This window comes from Stylophora pistillata, chromosome 7 (assembly GCF_964205215.1).
Source record: "Stylophora pistillata chromosome 7, jaStyPist1.2, whole genome shotgun sequence".
NCBI classification, from domain to species: Eukaryota; Metazoa; Cnidaria; class Anthozoa; order Scleractinia; family Pocilloporidae; genus Stylophora; species Stylophora pistillata.
In genome coordinates, this window is record NC_142525.1 from 22,335,717 (window position 1) to 22,351,942 (window position 16,226).

General features: G+C 38.7%; 2 protein-coding genes across 3 annotated transcripts in view; one reads left to right on the forward strand and one right to left on the reverse strand.

Annotated features, from left to right (window-relative positions):
• LOC111329890 (glucose-6-phosphate exchanger SLC37A2-like) overlaps positions 1-10,862 on the forward strand; it is a 14,458-nt gene extending 3,596 nt beyond the window's left edge. The window contains exons 6-22 of the mRNA XM_088728780.1: positions 13-33; positions 154-209; positions 901-993; positions 1,513-1,586; positions 1,782-1,828; positions 1,975-2,043; positions 2,318-2,434; positions 2,884-2,974; positions 3,522-3,596; positions 3,944-4,029; positions 4,116-4,164; positions 4,587-4,660; positions 5,643-5,721; positions 5,891-5,934; positions 6,556-6,609; positions 8,194-8,246; positions 8,972-10,862. Of these exons, the coding sequence (XP_088584906.1) occupies positions 13-33; positions 154-209; positions 901-993; positions 1,513-1,586; positions 1,782-1,828; positions 1,975-2,043; positions 2,318-2,434; positions 2,884-2,974; positions 3,522-3,596; positions 3,944-4,029; positions 4,116-4,164; positions 4,587-4,660; positions 5,643-5,721; positions 5,891-5,934; positions 6,556-6,609; positions 8,194-8,246; positions 8,972-9,158 (1,269 nt within the window). The 3' untranslated portion in view covers positions 9,159-10,862. The remainder of the gene's footprint in view (positions 1-12; positions 34-153; positions 210-900; positions 994-1,512; positions 1,587-1,781; positions 1,829-1,974; positions 2,044-2,317; positions 2,435-2,883; positions 2,975-3,521; positions 3,597-3,943; positions 4,030-4,115; positions 4,165-4,586; positions 4,661-5,642; positions 5,722-5,890; positions 5,935-6,555; positions 6,610-8,193; positions 8,247-8,971) is intronic.
• LOC111329852 (uncharacterized) lies at positions 10,714-16,154 on the reverse strand. 2 transcript variants are annotated; one of them, XM_022934606.2, is made up of 4 exons: positions 15,320-16,154; positions 14,396-14,826; positions 11,777-12,202; positions 10,714-11,071 (listed from the first exon to the last, which is right to left on the reverse strand). In XM_022934606.2, the coding sequence occupies exons 1-4, from the start codon at positions 15,553-15,555 to the stop codon at positions 10,860-10,862; spliced, it is 1,305 nt and encodes a 434-aa protein (XP_022790341.2). In that variant the 5' UTR covers positions 15,556-16,154; the 3' UTR covers positions 10,714-10,859. The 2 variants fall into 2 exon arrangements, with proteins under 2 accessions (XP_022790341.2, XP_022790342.2); XM_022934607.2 differs by having other exon boundaries at positions 14,396-14,769; positions 15,320-16,148.
• Positions 16,155-16,226: the final 72 nt, after the last annotated feature.

Consider the following 16,226-nt stretch of genomic DNA (forward strand, 5'->3'; position numbering starts at 1 on the left):
CTTCTCTTTCAGCTGTTCTCGGGATTTTTCCAAGTGAGTATATAAACGATTGGTGGCTTTGTTGATAACGATCTTATGTTTTTAATTTGTTTTTACTAAATTAAACCAAAAGGTAGTACTAAGTCTACGAGATGATTTTATTTTTTTTAACAGAGTACCGGTTGGCCCACTGTAGTTGAATGTGTGGGAAACTGGATCGGAAAAAAGAGGTAAGAAACGTTATTAACCTCTCTGAAAGTGTTTTAATCCTCATGGAGTCCCAAACAGTTCTACAGCGAGCAGGAAACTCCATTGATTACCAAAGGAGTCCCATGGAAAGACAATGAAGCTCGATAGGGCTCAAAGGAGCTAAACAGAGTTCAAAGGAATTTTCTGGGGTCTTCTAGTTTTATGCAGCCCCATGGATCTTTACCAACCACCTCCCGGTTAGCTCAATTGGTTAGAGCGCCGGATTGTGTTGTGCGGGAGGTCGAGGGTTCGAGCCACGGCCGGACCAATACTCATGGTCTTAAAATAAGGGAAGAGAATTTGCTACCTGTCTATAATAAAGACAGGGATAGATATTCTAGTCTTCTCGGATAAGGACGAATAAACCGTAGGTCGCGTCTCCTGCAGGGTTAAGGGTAGGAGACGTTAATTTCCCACGCACGAGATTACTGTGTGGTGGATGTCCTCCCCTGGGTGGGATGGGTGGGTGTTGGCCCTGAAAAGCCCCTATGAGGGAGTGGTCAACTAACCTATGTATATTCTATGTTGCGTGCTTGAAGGAATTCCATGGAGTTCCATAAACATCGGTCAGATCCGGGAACTCATTTTTAGAGATATATCTGTTAAATAATTATACAGTTAGATTCATCATGCTTCAATCACGGCTGCGTTGATGTCAATGATTGTTTGCAGACGTGGTTTCATAATGGGAATTTGGTGTTCTCACAAATCTATTGGAGCTATCCTGGGATCCAACATCGCTAGTATATGGGCTAGTGACAAATGGTAAGGGATATGATTTATATGACAAACGGTGACGTTGCTGATAACTCTTTCCTTATTCGGAATTGGTCAGCTCAGACGACCACCACAAACCGTATGATATTAATCCAAGCTTTAATGAATATTCGATGTAAAAGAAATACATTTGTGATTCGAAATCAGAAAAACGCAAATAAAATCTTTAACTCGTAGCAAAATTCAGAAAGCTTGATTGGAAACTTACTTCTGTGGTGAGTCGTTAAAACAGTCTTAATCTACAGGTTCGCAGATTCAGGTAGGCAGATTTTTTAACAAACTATGAAACCGACTTTTTTCTCTTATCGATTCTTCTGAAAAACTTGTTTAAAACATAATAAGCTAACACTTTTAAATCACTGTATAGAATTAATGTAAATCACGAGTCTTGTAATCAAAATAAATCTCTCATCAAAAGGCAACGCCTATTTGCTAAAGGAAACAATAACTGATGCTTCACCTCTGTAATGGCATTTACCTTGGCGTTAATATTTCACTTTTCAACAGGGGATATTCCTTTGTTGTACCTGGTTGTATCATTGGTGGCGTGGCGATCCTTGTGTTTTTGTTCCTTGTTGTAGGTACGTTCTGTTAATATATGTTTATGAGAACCTCGTCAACAGTTGCACTATGGAAGATCCTTAAAATCTTTAGTAAGTGCTTTCCTCTTTACAGATCTGTGAAAATCCTGCTGTAAAGGATCACGATCTCTTGGGGTTCTGCAGAGATGGTAAAACACTTATTCTGGATGACTCTTAAATACATCTTTTTTTCAGATCCTACCTACGTGGACTGCCCGTCTCCACAAAGACGCTTTAAAGAGGTCTGCGCTGATAACCTTTTACGTAACTTTTGACTTAGATTTTTTTTAATGCCATTCTGTTGCGTTTTTTGATTAAATATTTTCACCCCTTTGTACCTTTGGATGCGGCCCCCTTCAAATCTGATTTATACCTTTGTCTTTTGCAGTCGTTTCCTGTTTATGCTACATTTAGTACGAAAATTGATGTCAGAGATCCAGTCCATCAGAAAGGTCTGGTGAGTACTCGTCAGTGTTAAGGAATAGGCTTTTGTTTTCGATAATTCGATCGTGATTTATTCTTCGGCTAGGAATTACCGCGGTATGTGTGATAATTCTTTGGAATGAAACATTCTCAAGATCCGTTTTCGCTATAATGCTCTTGACGTTTTCAAATTTCACTGACAAGGAGCTACCCAAGATCAAATAGAGAACTCGTTGTTACTCCATATTCAATAGAACTGTCACTTTACATTGTTATCAACATCGTCATTTGCTTTGCGCAATTTTCAGATGACGGACGATTCATCAAGTTCAGTTTGTTTGTCGCTGTCATCTTCGTCTTCCTCATCACTTTCGTCCCAAGAGAAACCCGATGCTATCAGCCCCTGGAAAGCAATTCTTATCCCAGTAAGTGAACACAAATGTTGTTACGATTCTAAGGAGAATGATGAAAAGGATCCCGTGGGTTTAGGGGGACGAAAAAAATCTTGTGAGGTTAAGCAAGTGAAGTCATCTAACGAGTGCTGGTTTGACCTGAATAAAATAACGTCTCAGTTGGAGTTAGAGCTATGTGTGAAGTTTAAATTGCCTTATGTTGTGAAATGGTCTTTATCAGTCTGCTACTGACTAGAGCTTTGCAAGACCAAACAGCAGGCCAAACACGTCTTTTTTCGATCAAAAGTGTCCGTTTGTTTTTCCCTATACGTTACAGAGGTATATATTGTGAAACGTTTCCTTAATGATGCCAAATTGCGAGCTTCTATGTAAAACATCTTTCAAATGATCTTAAGGAACTTACCACAAAATAAATAACTTGAGTGAACATAAAAATCTTCTTCCCTTCTTTAACGTTGCAGGGAGTGATAGAGTACTCGCTCTGTTTGTTCTTTGCAAAACTGGTCAGTTTAACATTCCTGTATTGGCTGCCATTTTACATTCAAACAACAAGTAAGTTCTTCCGTTTTATAGGTTTTCCGTTCTTTGCCTCCATTTTATTCACGAAAGGACACATCTGAGTTGGAGCGTAGGATGCAAGTCTCTGTATTATTACCTTACACCGGGTTTCTCTAAATCTTCGGTTGCTGTTTCCACTCTGAAACATGAATGGAACTAATAAACTGAGCATCTAGAAGCAATACCATGCAACGAAACTTAGACAACCTCCCACGATGTGGGCCATACGTTGGCTCATTTTCATATCGTTATCAAAAGGCAGAACCTTAATTTACATTTTTATGTCCTTGGAAAGCTTCGAGCGCCATGCTGTTTGGCCTTACTCGTCGTTATGAACTTGTAAGTTGTCAAACTGCTGTGAATCATAATACATATCATTGTTATGAGAACAGCATACATTATTTTAAAACGAAATAAATCCCACCTTTAAAGAGAAATATATGTACAAACTTAGTCGGTGCGTAGTAGAGCCCTTTCAAAACTTTCGGAAAATCATTAATCCATATCTAATTTATGAATTCCTTTTTCTTTTTTTCTTCAGAAATCGGTGGTGAATTTCATGGTGTAAGTTCGTCAGCAGAGTTTTCCGCATTCTTCGATGTAGGGGGAATGATAGGTGGGTGAAAGTTGTAATAACAAACACCTTACGGCTTATGAACCCATGTTTGCACTGACTAATAGCATAACCTGAAATTATTTCAACCCAGAGCTGGTTCGGCGTTGTGAAATGAGGCCTGTCTACAAAAAAAGCAACGCTACTCGTAGTTGTTTCCAAGGAAACTCAAGCCAGCCATGTTTCATCATTATTTCCTGACAACTGGTTGTCCGGCTGGAATCATATCTTACATCATCTAACTATTCCTCACTGCCTCCCCTTCTACTTCTGTAGTTAATACAGCTCTTTAGAATGGCAGAGATTTATTTGAAAGTTTCTTATATTCGGACAACTTTACTCAATTTTAGGTGGAATTTTGGCCGGATACATCTCTGACAGGACTGGCTGCAGTGGAATTGTTGTTGCAGTTATGTTGTTTTGTGCAGGACCTGTGGTGAGTTTTTCTGCATGTCCTGTTTTTACCTTGAATTAACGATTACATTCGATAAATTTATTTACCTGTCTTTCCATTTCCTTTAGCTCTCTATTTATAGATTCCTTGCAAACGTTACCATGACAGCTAATATTGGTAAGTTTTTATCAAGCAGTTTTTAAGAATTGAGTAATATCACACGCCTTTGGTCAGATCTCAGTGTTTTTGGCTATACCTGTTCCGTTGTTCTGTTGTAATCGTAAATGAAGTACTCAACAAAGAAAGATTATTTTGAAGAATACTTTTCAGCATAGCTGTCCATGATAAAATCATATATGCAGTTTATAGTGCTAAACTGCTCTTTTCTAGCCTAGGTGTCCATGATATTATCATATATGCAGTTTATAGTGCTAAACTGCTCTTTTCTAGCCTAGGTGTCCATGATAAAATCATATATGCAGTTTCTAGTGCTAAACTGCTCTTTTCTAGCCTAGGTGTCCATGATATTATCATATATGCAGTTTATAGTGCTAAACTGCTCTTTTCTAGCCTTATTGAGGATCGATCTCTGGTTTTAGGTTTGATGATAATAACTGGAATTTTGGTGAATGGTCCTTATTCTTTGATCACAACAGCGGTATCAGCCAATTTAGTAAGTTGACGTCTACTTCACCACTTATGAAAACATATCACGACAAACAACGCGACGTCGTCTATTTCGGAGCCAATAACAAATGCGCAGCTCTTCCAAATAGATGCCCCGGTGCATCGCTGCATGACCCAACCTCAGTGAATGCATTCCTCTCCCTTTCCACTCTGTCCAAAGTTCACAATCAACTCTCTTTGGCTCATAATTAAAAGCTTAACCGCTGGTATGGCGAAAGCTCAAAAGACTTTAAAATTCGACAAATACCTAGAAAAATTGTGCTGCTAGATAAATTTTGGCCAATTAGACGGATCGAGCGGCCAAGCAAACGAATTCCTCAGATAAGAGTCATTAGGTAATTAATCAGGTCCAGGTTCACTCTCAGAGTTCGTGATCCCAAGGGCATCTTTAAAAGCCAATCCTGTAGGGCGAATTTTGCTCACGGGAACATTCCAAATTGTGTCTGTTCGTTCTGGCCAAAAAATTCGAAACTGGGACCTTACGCAAACTTGGATGGCGAGGGCAACGAGAAAGATGTGGAAACAAAAATGCAAGATTTAAAGAACAGAACAATAGCCCAAAACGTGTGTTTTAACAGTGCGCATTTCCGAGCCGTTATGTTAACTGAGAACGGAAATTGCAAGAGCATTTTTTTCACGTTTGTTTATGGAAATCAGTGACACTTCTACATCCAAACTTACAAAGCTCTTGCGGCCAATGAATATGTTTTCCTTAGCGTTGCCGTCGTGGCTGCGTAAGGTCCCGAGTCAAGTAGGACACCAACTACACTAGACATACTTCTTTGGGGATTAGATAACCTGGGTCAACAAATTACCTAAAAGGGATAACGGGTTAAAAAGATTGGTATAAAGGTCTCCTTGACATATCCCCTCTTGCTCAAATTACTTTCATGTAACTATATTATCCTACTCTCGTTAAAATGATTGAAATCTATTGATACGAAAGTACGAATGCTTTTGTATTTCAGGGTTCACATCCATGTCTTAAAGGCAATACAAAAGCCATGGCTATGGTAACTGCTATCATCGACGGCACAGGTTCCATGGGTGAGGCCAAAAGTCATAGCTTTAATTTATCAAATGTTGTCAGATTTACCAGTAAACTGAACTTAGTCTTTCTATTTCCCAAAAACGTTGATTAATTAGGTTAAAAGGAGTCCATGATATTAAATTGTGTGGGGGTAAAGGAACGAACAAGGTGTTTCCTCTTTTGCAGGTGCTGCCCTTGGACCTCTTTTAACGGGTTTCATCGCACCTAAGGTATTAGTTTTTGTTCATTTTTATTTATTTGAGGATTTGTACTAAGTACTGGAGCAGAAACAATAGGACATGGGTCCCCTACGAGGTTTAAGCTCCAACAAACCCACCCATCCCACCCCAGGGGAGGACATCCTTCACACAGTAATCTCGTGCGTGGGAAATTAACGTCTCCTACCCCTAACCCTGCAGGAGACGGAACCTCCATTTATTCGTCCCTATCCGAGAAGATTAGAATATCTAAACCATTTCTTGGTGTCATAGAAAGGCAGCATATTCTTCTCAATTGTTTTAAGACCTTGAGTGTTGGTCCGGCCGGGGTTCGAACCCTCGACCTCCCGCACAACAGTCCAGCGCTCTATCCATTGAGCTAACCGGGAGGCGGTTGAAGTAGTTCGCTGTCTCATTTGTAGTCCTTATATAATCGTTTCCTTCCATTTGGTAGTATAGGGAAGAAAATCACAAGACCAGTTGAACTTGTCCTGCTACTGTAGTTCATTGAAGAACCGGCTTACGATGTTAGCGCGACAGCAAAGTTCAGTACTGATAATATTAATCCTTGATAATTTTACCTTTTTGAATACGTATCTTTTATTGAAATATCTCATTTTGTCCTTATCTTAGGGATGGGACAATGTTTTTTTCATGCTCATCGGTGCTGACGTTTTAGCAGCTGTTGTAAGTAGATGGATGTCAGTAGGGAATTCTGAAGTTATATAAAGGAACACAAATTTTCAATTTTACTTAGCACGTATATCACGTCAGCGATCCCAGGAAAGATCACTTACTTGCTCTTTAGTTAGTCGGTGGCAATCAGAATTGGCAATCAGAATTACCACTATTACTGTTACTACTACCACAACCAAAAAAAAAAAATTATACAAATCTCAGTTGAAGGATAATTTTTGACTTGGCTTTCTCGGTTTTGGCCCCAGATTATGGCAATCGAAATAAACAAATTTCCCCCTTTTTAAAATGAACTGCATTCTAACCGTAGGCGTGCCATACCAGACAGAAAAGGGAATTCGAATTGACTATATATATGGGTTCCATCGATAACCGTAGTTTGTGGGTAAAGCCTCTATTGACTACAGACTGGTATTTTCTATAGACTTGTATTGACTGCAGATTGTTATTGACTACAGACCGACTGGTATTGGCTCCAGACTGGTATTGACTTCAGACTGGTATTGACTCCAGACTGGTATTGTCTATAGACTTGTATTGACTCCAGACTGATATTGTCTATAGACTGGTATTGACTCCAGGCTGATATTGTCTATAGACTTGTATTGACTCCAGACTGATATTGTCTATAGACTGGTATTGACTCCAGGCTGATATTATCTATAGACTTGTCCTGACTCCAGACTGGTATTGAGTACAGGCTTTTATTATCCAGCTGTGCTTCGTAGAGTACAAATAACGCACGAGACGAGTACAAATATCACGCGATATTTGTATTCCAGAAATATCCGCGAAATTCGCCCGCACTGAAATAACAATTTGGCGTGTTAGATAATAAATCTCTTATTAGACGTTTTGTTGTGTAGTATCGCTGAGTATCTTTACTCGTTGTTTGTATTTTGACTCACCCTACAGGCTCGTCAAAATACGGCATAACTCGTAAAAATACTCAGCAATACTACACAATAAAACGTCCTAATAACACATATTTATTACGCGACTCGTGCAGTCAGAGGGCCAATAACTAAGATCAACCAATCAAAATGCTCCATTGCCGGTCCAATATTTTCTAAGTATTGGACCGGGCACTGTCCCGAATGGTCCCGAATGATACCGCACTTGTATCCCTTTGAACTTCGCCCGCACTGAAATAACAATTTGGCGTGTTGGATAATAAATCTCTTATTAACCAAGCTTGCTCAGGACCGTACTGGAAGAATATCGGCCCTCGGTCTTTTTTGTACGGACCTCACTGCGCTCGGTCCGTACTGTCAAGACCTCGGGCCGATATTCTCCCGGTACGGCCCTCGCGCTTGGTTAATAAGATATATGTATTGACTCCAGACTGTATGCAGGTTTTAAGTTCCCAGTTAGGAACATTGGGACATCATTGCTTGGACGAGTGATTCAAACTAGCTAAATTTACAATTGGGGCAGTGTGAAAGCCATTTTGGCTGGGAGCGTTAGACGATCCCTCTGCTAGCCATAGTGTCGGGCCCAAGCTCCCTCAAAATGAATTCATACTACCTCTAGTCTCAGGAAGGCCTAACAGTGCTGTTTGTTTGGTCCTTGCAGCTTCTTGTCAGGCAAGTGTGGTTTGAATTAAGCCGGCACTGTTTTCAAAGCAGGTACAAGGCAGAAATATTTAAAGTGTGATTCCATTTATCAGTGCTACAACTAATTGCGTGCAGTATCGTTGTCATACAAAAAAGGAAAACAGCAAAGAGCCAAATTCGATTTAATTGGCATATAGCATGTGTCTAAGGCATTTGCATATATATAAACATATATCTTTTCACTTTTTGGAATCGCTTGGGAATTCTTAACAACATTTGATACTTTTAAGAGGTCTGAAGACTTTTTCTGTGGAATTTCTGCGAAAAAATTTCAGCTGCCGAGCATATTGCTAGAGGGTAGCTTTAGATGCTAATAAATTCCTTTTTTTGTCTCTGATTTTTTCCTTCCTCTATGAAAACGTTATGACAAACAAATGTATATGCATGTATATTGGAACTAGTTTATTTTTGTCAACCACAAATGCCTTGAAAGTTCTTTCTTCATATTAAATGTTTGTAAATATGGACCCCTTTTGCGTAGCTTCGCAAAAGAACGAACAGTTAAATGGATAGATTGGCAGATGACCATTCAATTGCTAATCGTCCGTCGAAACGAAGCTAAAATTACTTGGCCATCAGAATTCGAAAACCTACGCCTTTTAAGTGGCTATTTCTTACAATCTTTTCTATTATTCCGTCTAATTTAAAAACAACTACAATAGCTCATCCGGACAAAAATTTCGCTTGGATGTTAACTTTGTGAAACTCATTTTGTTGTATTTTCTTTCTCTCAAAAGAAGGCGCGAATGTTTGCCATATCTGGAGTCTAGCAAGGTAAATTCGATCAACTGTAAGAAGAAACCAAGCGGAAACAGAAAAGTTAGTGATAGCAGTACTGGAAACGAAGAAGAACCACTATTATACATTGACAAACATGACATAAAGCAATCTCATCGTAATTGTAAATGCTTTTTGGTAACTTAGCTTTAAAGAGAGGGAAATATAACGAAGCAATACAACAATCAGGGCCAGGAGTAATACATGTGGGTACTGTCATCAGAGGATATGACTGTTTGCCCACATAAGCAAAGACCCTCTAAGTTCTGATTGGTTGCTTTACAAAAGAATATTCGTTTACACAGGAGTCAACGGTCAACGGTCATGTTTAACTATTATTATAGAAAGAAAGAAAATAATTAAGAGAGGATGACTTGAACCGTCGGCATTAAGAATAATGAAGGTTTTGATGGCATGGAAAGTTAAGTTTTTTACACCCACGGGCCAATAGCAGACACTAAATTGACCAATCAGAAAGAACGCTTTACGTGATTTATGTTATAATTAACAATTATTCCACGAGCGCGCGTTGGATATGAGATGATAGATAGCCAACGAAGCGCGTAGCGCTGAGTTGGCTAGAATCATCTCATATCCAACAAGAGCGAGTGGAATAATTGTTTTATTAAAAACGTTAAATTAAGTATAAAATTTTATTAAATTTTTAGCTCCCTTTTAATATTAAGCTGACACTTACGATGGCCATATTTGTAGATTATGGTATATTGGCTGATATACCATAAGGGCTAAGCCAATAAAAAGTCTTGAATTGCATTATCCAATGATCTAGTTTTTAATAAAAATCGTTAGTCGTTGCAATCAAACTTCAAATATACAGCATCTTTCATTATTCTAAACATCTTTCAAAACTAAAAATTTCATGTATCTTCAAAACTTAGGGCTATTAATTAAGTTTATTTTATATCTTCTGTAGATACAGTGAAGTGATAGTTTAAATATTATTTTAGTATATCTGAGGACATTTTCTAGAAATAGAAAATATAGTTATTCTAAGGTCATTGGGAAAATGCCACAAGTATTCTGCAAATAATGTAAGTGGTAAGTAAATGGTTGTGTTAGATTAAGAGTTGTATCTGTAATACAGTCCATAGTAAAGTTTTAACAAAATCAGAGCTAAACTCATTTCCTCAAACTAGATAGAACGAACGTCATTCTTGTTTCAACTGTATATCGATGTACTTCAGAGCAATTTTTTTTTAAAAATTGCTCCGAAATACATCTATTTAACGTTGAAAATTTACTACATCATAGGGGGAAATTACTTGCGTTCGTCTAGCTGTTTGTAGTAGTTTATTTATGAAGTTTATTGGGGTTGTCCAGGCTTCGCTTTAAGGAAAATTGAATGGAACCCCGTGCTCTGAGACTGCGAATTCCAGGGTGCCCAGCATACGCTTTGTATGAAAAAACTAAAATTCCTGAGGCGCCCAAGAGCAAAAGTAAGGCGCCAGAGACCACCGGGCGCTGCTAGACCACAGCTTTGGTTGTTCATTAATGTGATTAAGGGAGATAATACACTTTCACTTGAACTGTCAAGTAATGAGCAATTATCGATCATATTTCTGCTCTGAAGTACATCTGCCCTAGCTTCTAATTCGGTGTATATGATATTAGGTACTTTATGGGGGAGTAGACACTAGTCGCGTTCTGCTACGTTTAGTAGTTTGTGTTTAAGACAAAGAGAATTCGTAATATCTTTTATTATAAATAAGATAGATCAGAGATGTAATACAATACAATTAATATGACGTCTAACACTTCAAAGTAATGATTTTGGGACAAGCTTGTCTTAAGGTAGTTTCATTAAATAAAAAAAGGGGAAATTAAAATTCAGCTTGTTGTCGCTGTGTTCACTCTTTCCTTTTCAAACATGGCGGCCCTGAGGATGTTGACTACATCATCGTTAAGGTGCTTCATGTCTATTGGTCGGTTGCCTCTACTATCCCGGATGTTGAGATCAGCATTGGCTTTAATAAGAAGCTTTGTAAACTCCCTGTCATGCTTCTGGACGCACATGTGCAATGGTGTCTCGTGGTCCGCTTCTGCAGACGAAATGAGTAGTTTACACTAAGCCATGCAACTGCTAAGATCTTTTTTAAAAATTCTCCGTCTAAATACCGTACACCTCCTTTTAAACTGATCAGGAGAGTTCGGTACTTCGTCAAAACAACAACTCGGGGTTAATAGCTATTTTAATGCTCATCACTTCCCTGTTGGGTAACATATTGAAATTGGGAGGCGAGCTTAAATGCCAAAGCCTGCTTATCAGTTTTGGATGTAGCAGTGCATTTCGAGCCTCAAGTAAACAGTATAAATACCTTACGCGTGGCAAATCTTATATGATTAGGTCACGGTCGGTTTTAGCTCGCAATTGATTGCGTTTGAAAATCTTCTTAGTTTTATTAATGTGACGGGGCTGTGATAAAATGACTACTTCAAATGTGGCGATTTCCAATCTCAAAATGTACACCTGGGTTACAGCTATAGATATTGACTACCACCAGCCTCCCCTGCATAATTCCCTCTAGATCGTTAACAGGGTTTGAAATGGAAACTATAGAAATAATTGCCAGTGAAGGGCGATCATTAGAACATTACAGAACTTTAGGCGATCGGTTAAATTTTATCGTGACACAACCAAATTAAAATGCCCCAACCACATCAGGCGATGAATGATGAGCGATCCCTTAGGGCTCATCACTAAGTCAAGAGTTGGTAAGGAACATACACGAATGAAAGAATCTTGCCTGAAATGGCATTGATATTTGCTCCAGACGCGATCAGCACCTTTCCGACTTCAAGTTTCCCACAGCGTGAAGCATGATGGAGAGGTGTGTATCCCTTAGCTGACAACGCTTCCATATTTGCACCGTATTTTATTAGTAATTCCACTCCTTTGTCTTGACCCATGCGCGCTGCCAGGTGTATTGGGGTAAAAGACTGTGATCCAGAGTGTATTTCTGTATTAGCGCCCCTACGTAAAAGGGCCTTGAGGACCTTTATTTGACCGGCCTCTGCAGCTTTGTGTAACAAGGTTGTCTGGATTGCTTTATACTTCCTGTTGATATCCGTACCTTGTTTTATTACCTCTTTAAGGTACCTTGAATGACCACATACAGCGCTGAAGTATGCAGGGGTGAGACCATCGCGGGTTTCACTGTTGATATCGGCTCCTCGGTGATACAAAAACAATAAAAACAAAAACATTTTAATCGATTAAAATTGACAGTCTTATGACGTTAATTGATTAATGAAGACTCCTAGTATTTGTGCTAAACCAGCCAGGGGTGCTAAGATGACATATCTATTTTTAGACCTGGCGCGCAGCGCTATTACAAACTCAATGTAGTTGCTGTTAAATCATAATTAGTTGAAACAAACAATTTAAAGCCTATAAAGTGATTTTGATAAATCCATGAAATAAATAGCGTCTTGACTGCTTTTTCACCCAAATTCTTTTCTTTTTTTTGGAATACTTAAGTGCTATTTAGTACTAATTCATACTATTTGTTTCTGGGTTTATGAAAACCATTCTAATGCTTATTTCAAAAATTTAACAGTTATATTTCACAAGAAAAGTTACACAGATGCAGATAAGTTTATATTCATGTTTCAGTTCATTCCCATCTATGGTTTATCATATTCATTGACAATGACATGACATGAATGACATGAAAATGCAATTTTGATATATATCTCATTAACCAAGCGCGAGGGCCGTACTGGGAGAATATCGGCCAGAGGTCTTGACAGTACGGACCGAGTGTAGCGAGGTCCGTACAAAAAAGACCGAGGGCCGATATTCTTCCAGTGCGGCCCCGAGAAAGCTTGGTTAATAAGAGATTTATTATACGACTGAAGTTCAAAGGGACATCGGTATCATTCGGGACAGTGCCCGGTCCAATACTGAGAGAATATTGACCGGCAATAGAGCATTTTGCTTGGTTGATTTTAGTTATTGGCCCTCTGACTGCCCGAGTCGTGTAATAATTTCAATTATTAAACAATTAAGTAACTTGACTCTAATCAAATTTCCAGAAGTTGTGGAATTTCATTCATTTAAATGAAATCGTACATTTCAAAGCAATTAATGAGCAATGTTGTGGTTGCACAGTTTCACATAAGTTTATACTAACGTTCCAGTTTATTCTCATCCAAGGTTTATCATATTCGTTTATAATGACATTTGAACATGCAATTGTGATTTTCAGTTATTAGGCAATTAATTAACTTTACTGTAATCAAATATCTAGAGGTTTTGGACTTACAGTTAAAGGAAATCGTACATTCGTAGCAATTATGTGAGATTTAAATGTGACGCCACATGTCAATTATACTTTATACTCAATGTAAGTTGTTTTTTTCTAAAAATAAAATTTTGTTACAAATGATTTTCACTTTCTACTTTCTTTAAATGGTATTGTTCATTTTAACACTATTTAGTAGTTTCGATTTGACGATCATATAGTTTGTACTTTCTTTCTCGTTTTCTTTTTTGCTTTCTTCCTTTCTTCCTTTTCAGCTCTGTTGCATTCTTTCTCTTCTCTTCGGAATCCCACAGAAATAAGGCAACGCTCACCAAACGTGGTTTAGGCTAGTCTTAAAAATATTTGTATTTGTAACAGGACTACATGCTGTCCAGTTTGTACTAAAATAATTGAATGAAAAAAACTCTGAAATAACTGAATGAAAAAAATTCTAAGGAGAGCTAAAATCATAGAAGGCAGTAGGAAGGTAATGGGGCTTGTTCTATTTGCTCTCAATAATTTTATTAATGGTTTATCAACTAGTTCCAGAAGGCGGTCTAAAATTTTAATTAGGCCTGATTCAGCCGCTGCCTCATTGGAGACTACGTGGGGAGATGCGTGGGAAGATACGTGGGGAGACCGTCCGTGATCGGACGGATGCAAGTATCGAAAACTAAGCTAACTCGGGTGTGCCAAGACCAGAGTGTTTAAACCTGCGATAAACTATACAAGCGCTTCTTAGCTTTCTTGATAATGGAGTAAATGTGGCAGTTCCATTTCAACTCACTGGAGATGTTTAGGACTACTAGTTTTCCGAGCACTGCCAACTACTTGATCGAATGAATTCGTGTCGTTTGTGTTAAAGTTTAAACGCAGTTCCTTGCATTTCGTCTCGTTTAGTTGAAACTTATCCACGGACGCGTATGTATGAAATAAGATGCGACGATACAAAACAAACATTAACATATATAACCAAAGTAAACAACAAAATATGAAATGAGCCTAAACTATGAAAGTAAGGGCTTCCAAGTACAAAGCGAAACAGAACGGACTAAAGATTAGGGCGAATACAGAGAAGACTGACTAACGGCTTTCAATGATAAAAAAAAGTATTTGTACCTGCTCGCACAAGTGTCTGCATGCAATCCACGTGCCCACGCATAGCAGTGCAATGCAGTGGCGTCTCGCCAAAATTATTGACGCTCTTCCAATCAGCGCCGTACATCAAAAGCAGTCGCACACTTTCTACATAGCCGTGCCTTGCAGCGTAATGAAGCGGCGTGTTGGGGCCATTGTTATTATACGTGGCAGAGTCCACTTTTGCACCTTTTTCTAATAATGATGCAAGACAGTCGATGTGGCCGTTAAGTGCGGCTTCGTGTATAGCTTGCCAGCCGTAGAAATCTTCAGCTGTCACGTCTGCGCCGTATTTTATGAGAATTTCCAAGCAGTGTGAGTGACCGTGGCGGGCAGTAAAATGCAGCGCTCGTAAGCTATGAGAAAAGAGGGGAATTATAAATACAGCCATGCAGAGGAAACGGCTCAATGTCCTAAAACAAAAACAAAAACAAAAAAGAGAAGTCGAAATTTGCTGCACTTAATTCTACAAATCAACTACTGGGCACTAAAAACCAAAATCATCACGAAGAATGTTTCAAACATAACTTCGAAAATGCCATAATTCTCATCATCACTCCACTTGTGCATGCATGCGTACGTGTAGCCTAGAGTTCAGTCATGGAAAATTCAGCTATGGTGTGCAGCATACTTTATCATAGCCTAGCCTGTGTCAGCCTTTAATAAGAGGTTATTCACAATATTGCTATCTTGAATATCATTAAATAAGCATTCAGCTGTCTGGGATACTAGTGGTTTACATTACTTAACTGATCTCACACCCAAACAGTTAAATATATTCCAACATTTCCGAAAAAAAATATATTGACAAGCATGCCCCATATGTATGGTGTTGCAGATACCCCTAGCGCCCATTTGATGGAACTCTCCACTTCTCTTATGACCAGTGTGACAATGTTTACTCACCTCGAAAATTGCGATTCTCTTTCGTTTGGATCCATTCCTTGCTGTAAAACTAAGGTCAGGTCTTTTTCATTTCCTGTGCGTGCACTATTGAACATAACACTTTTTGGGTCCCTGGGTTCATAGTTGACCATAGATGTTGTACTTTCATGCTTTTCGACGGTAGAAGCGCCCGTACCCATGGCTGTAGTCTTCCTAACTTGTTCAGTTATTGTTGGTTGTCCTTTTCTTCTTTCCATTCGCTATTATGACGCTCAATTAATTGTAGAAGTTCTACGCGTCATTTGTAGTAAGCCATATTTGCAAGAGAAATTAGAACGATCAGTTATGCCAGTTCTCTCGTGAGGTGGTAACTTTCACTATCTTCATCCGTGTTTCAGTAGAATTTTTACGGTTAGCGGATCATAAGTTTTTCTAACTGACATACCCTCGTTGAAGATTCGACAGGAATCTCAAAGCCGGTTGCTGCAAAGCTGTGAAACAGCCTCAAACACAAACAAAGTTTGAGCACGTCAACTCAAAATTAGAATGAGTCATTTTAATCGTGAGCTTGACGTAGCTTATTCTCGGTACTAAAGCGACCTATCGAATCCAAGGTCATTCCAGCCCAAACTTTGTCGCTTTGAAATTCGAGGCTTTCTTTACATAAACTAGTAAAAAATTCTTGGAAGCAGACTCTAACAAGGTCAAATACTCAGGAAACTATGTCATGGGAGAAACCAATATATCGTCATTCCACAATCCTTCTTGACTTCAGAATATTCTGCATGTTTAGGAAATATGAGGAGTCAAGATTAGAAATGAAGGTGAATAGATAAAAGGCGACAGACAATAAAATTTACGTTTCCCTGTGCTGCCGATTTACGAAAAAAACAATTGTCGCTCAGCCCACGAAAGTTGGCGGTAGTAC

Bases quoted from the DNA above. Each gene is read 5' to 3' on its own strand.
- LOC111329852 (XM_022934606.2), bottom strand. From the start codon at position 15,555: ATGGAAAGAAGAAAAGGACAACCAACAATAACTGAACAAGTTAGGAAG. The intron at 14,827-15,319 runs GTGAGTAAACAT...TTTTTGTTTTAG, and splicing joins AGAGAATCGCAATTTTCGAG to GACATTGAGCCGTTTCCTCT. The intron at 11,072-11,776 runs GCAAGATTCTTT...TTTCGTCTGCAG, and splicing joins AAATATCAATGCCATTTCAG to AAGCGGACCACGAGACACCA.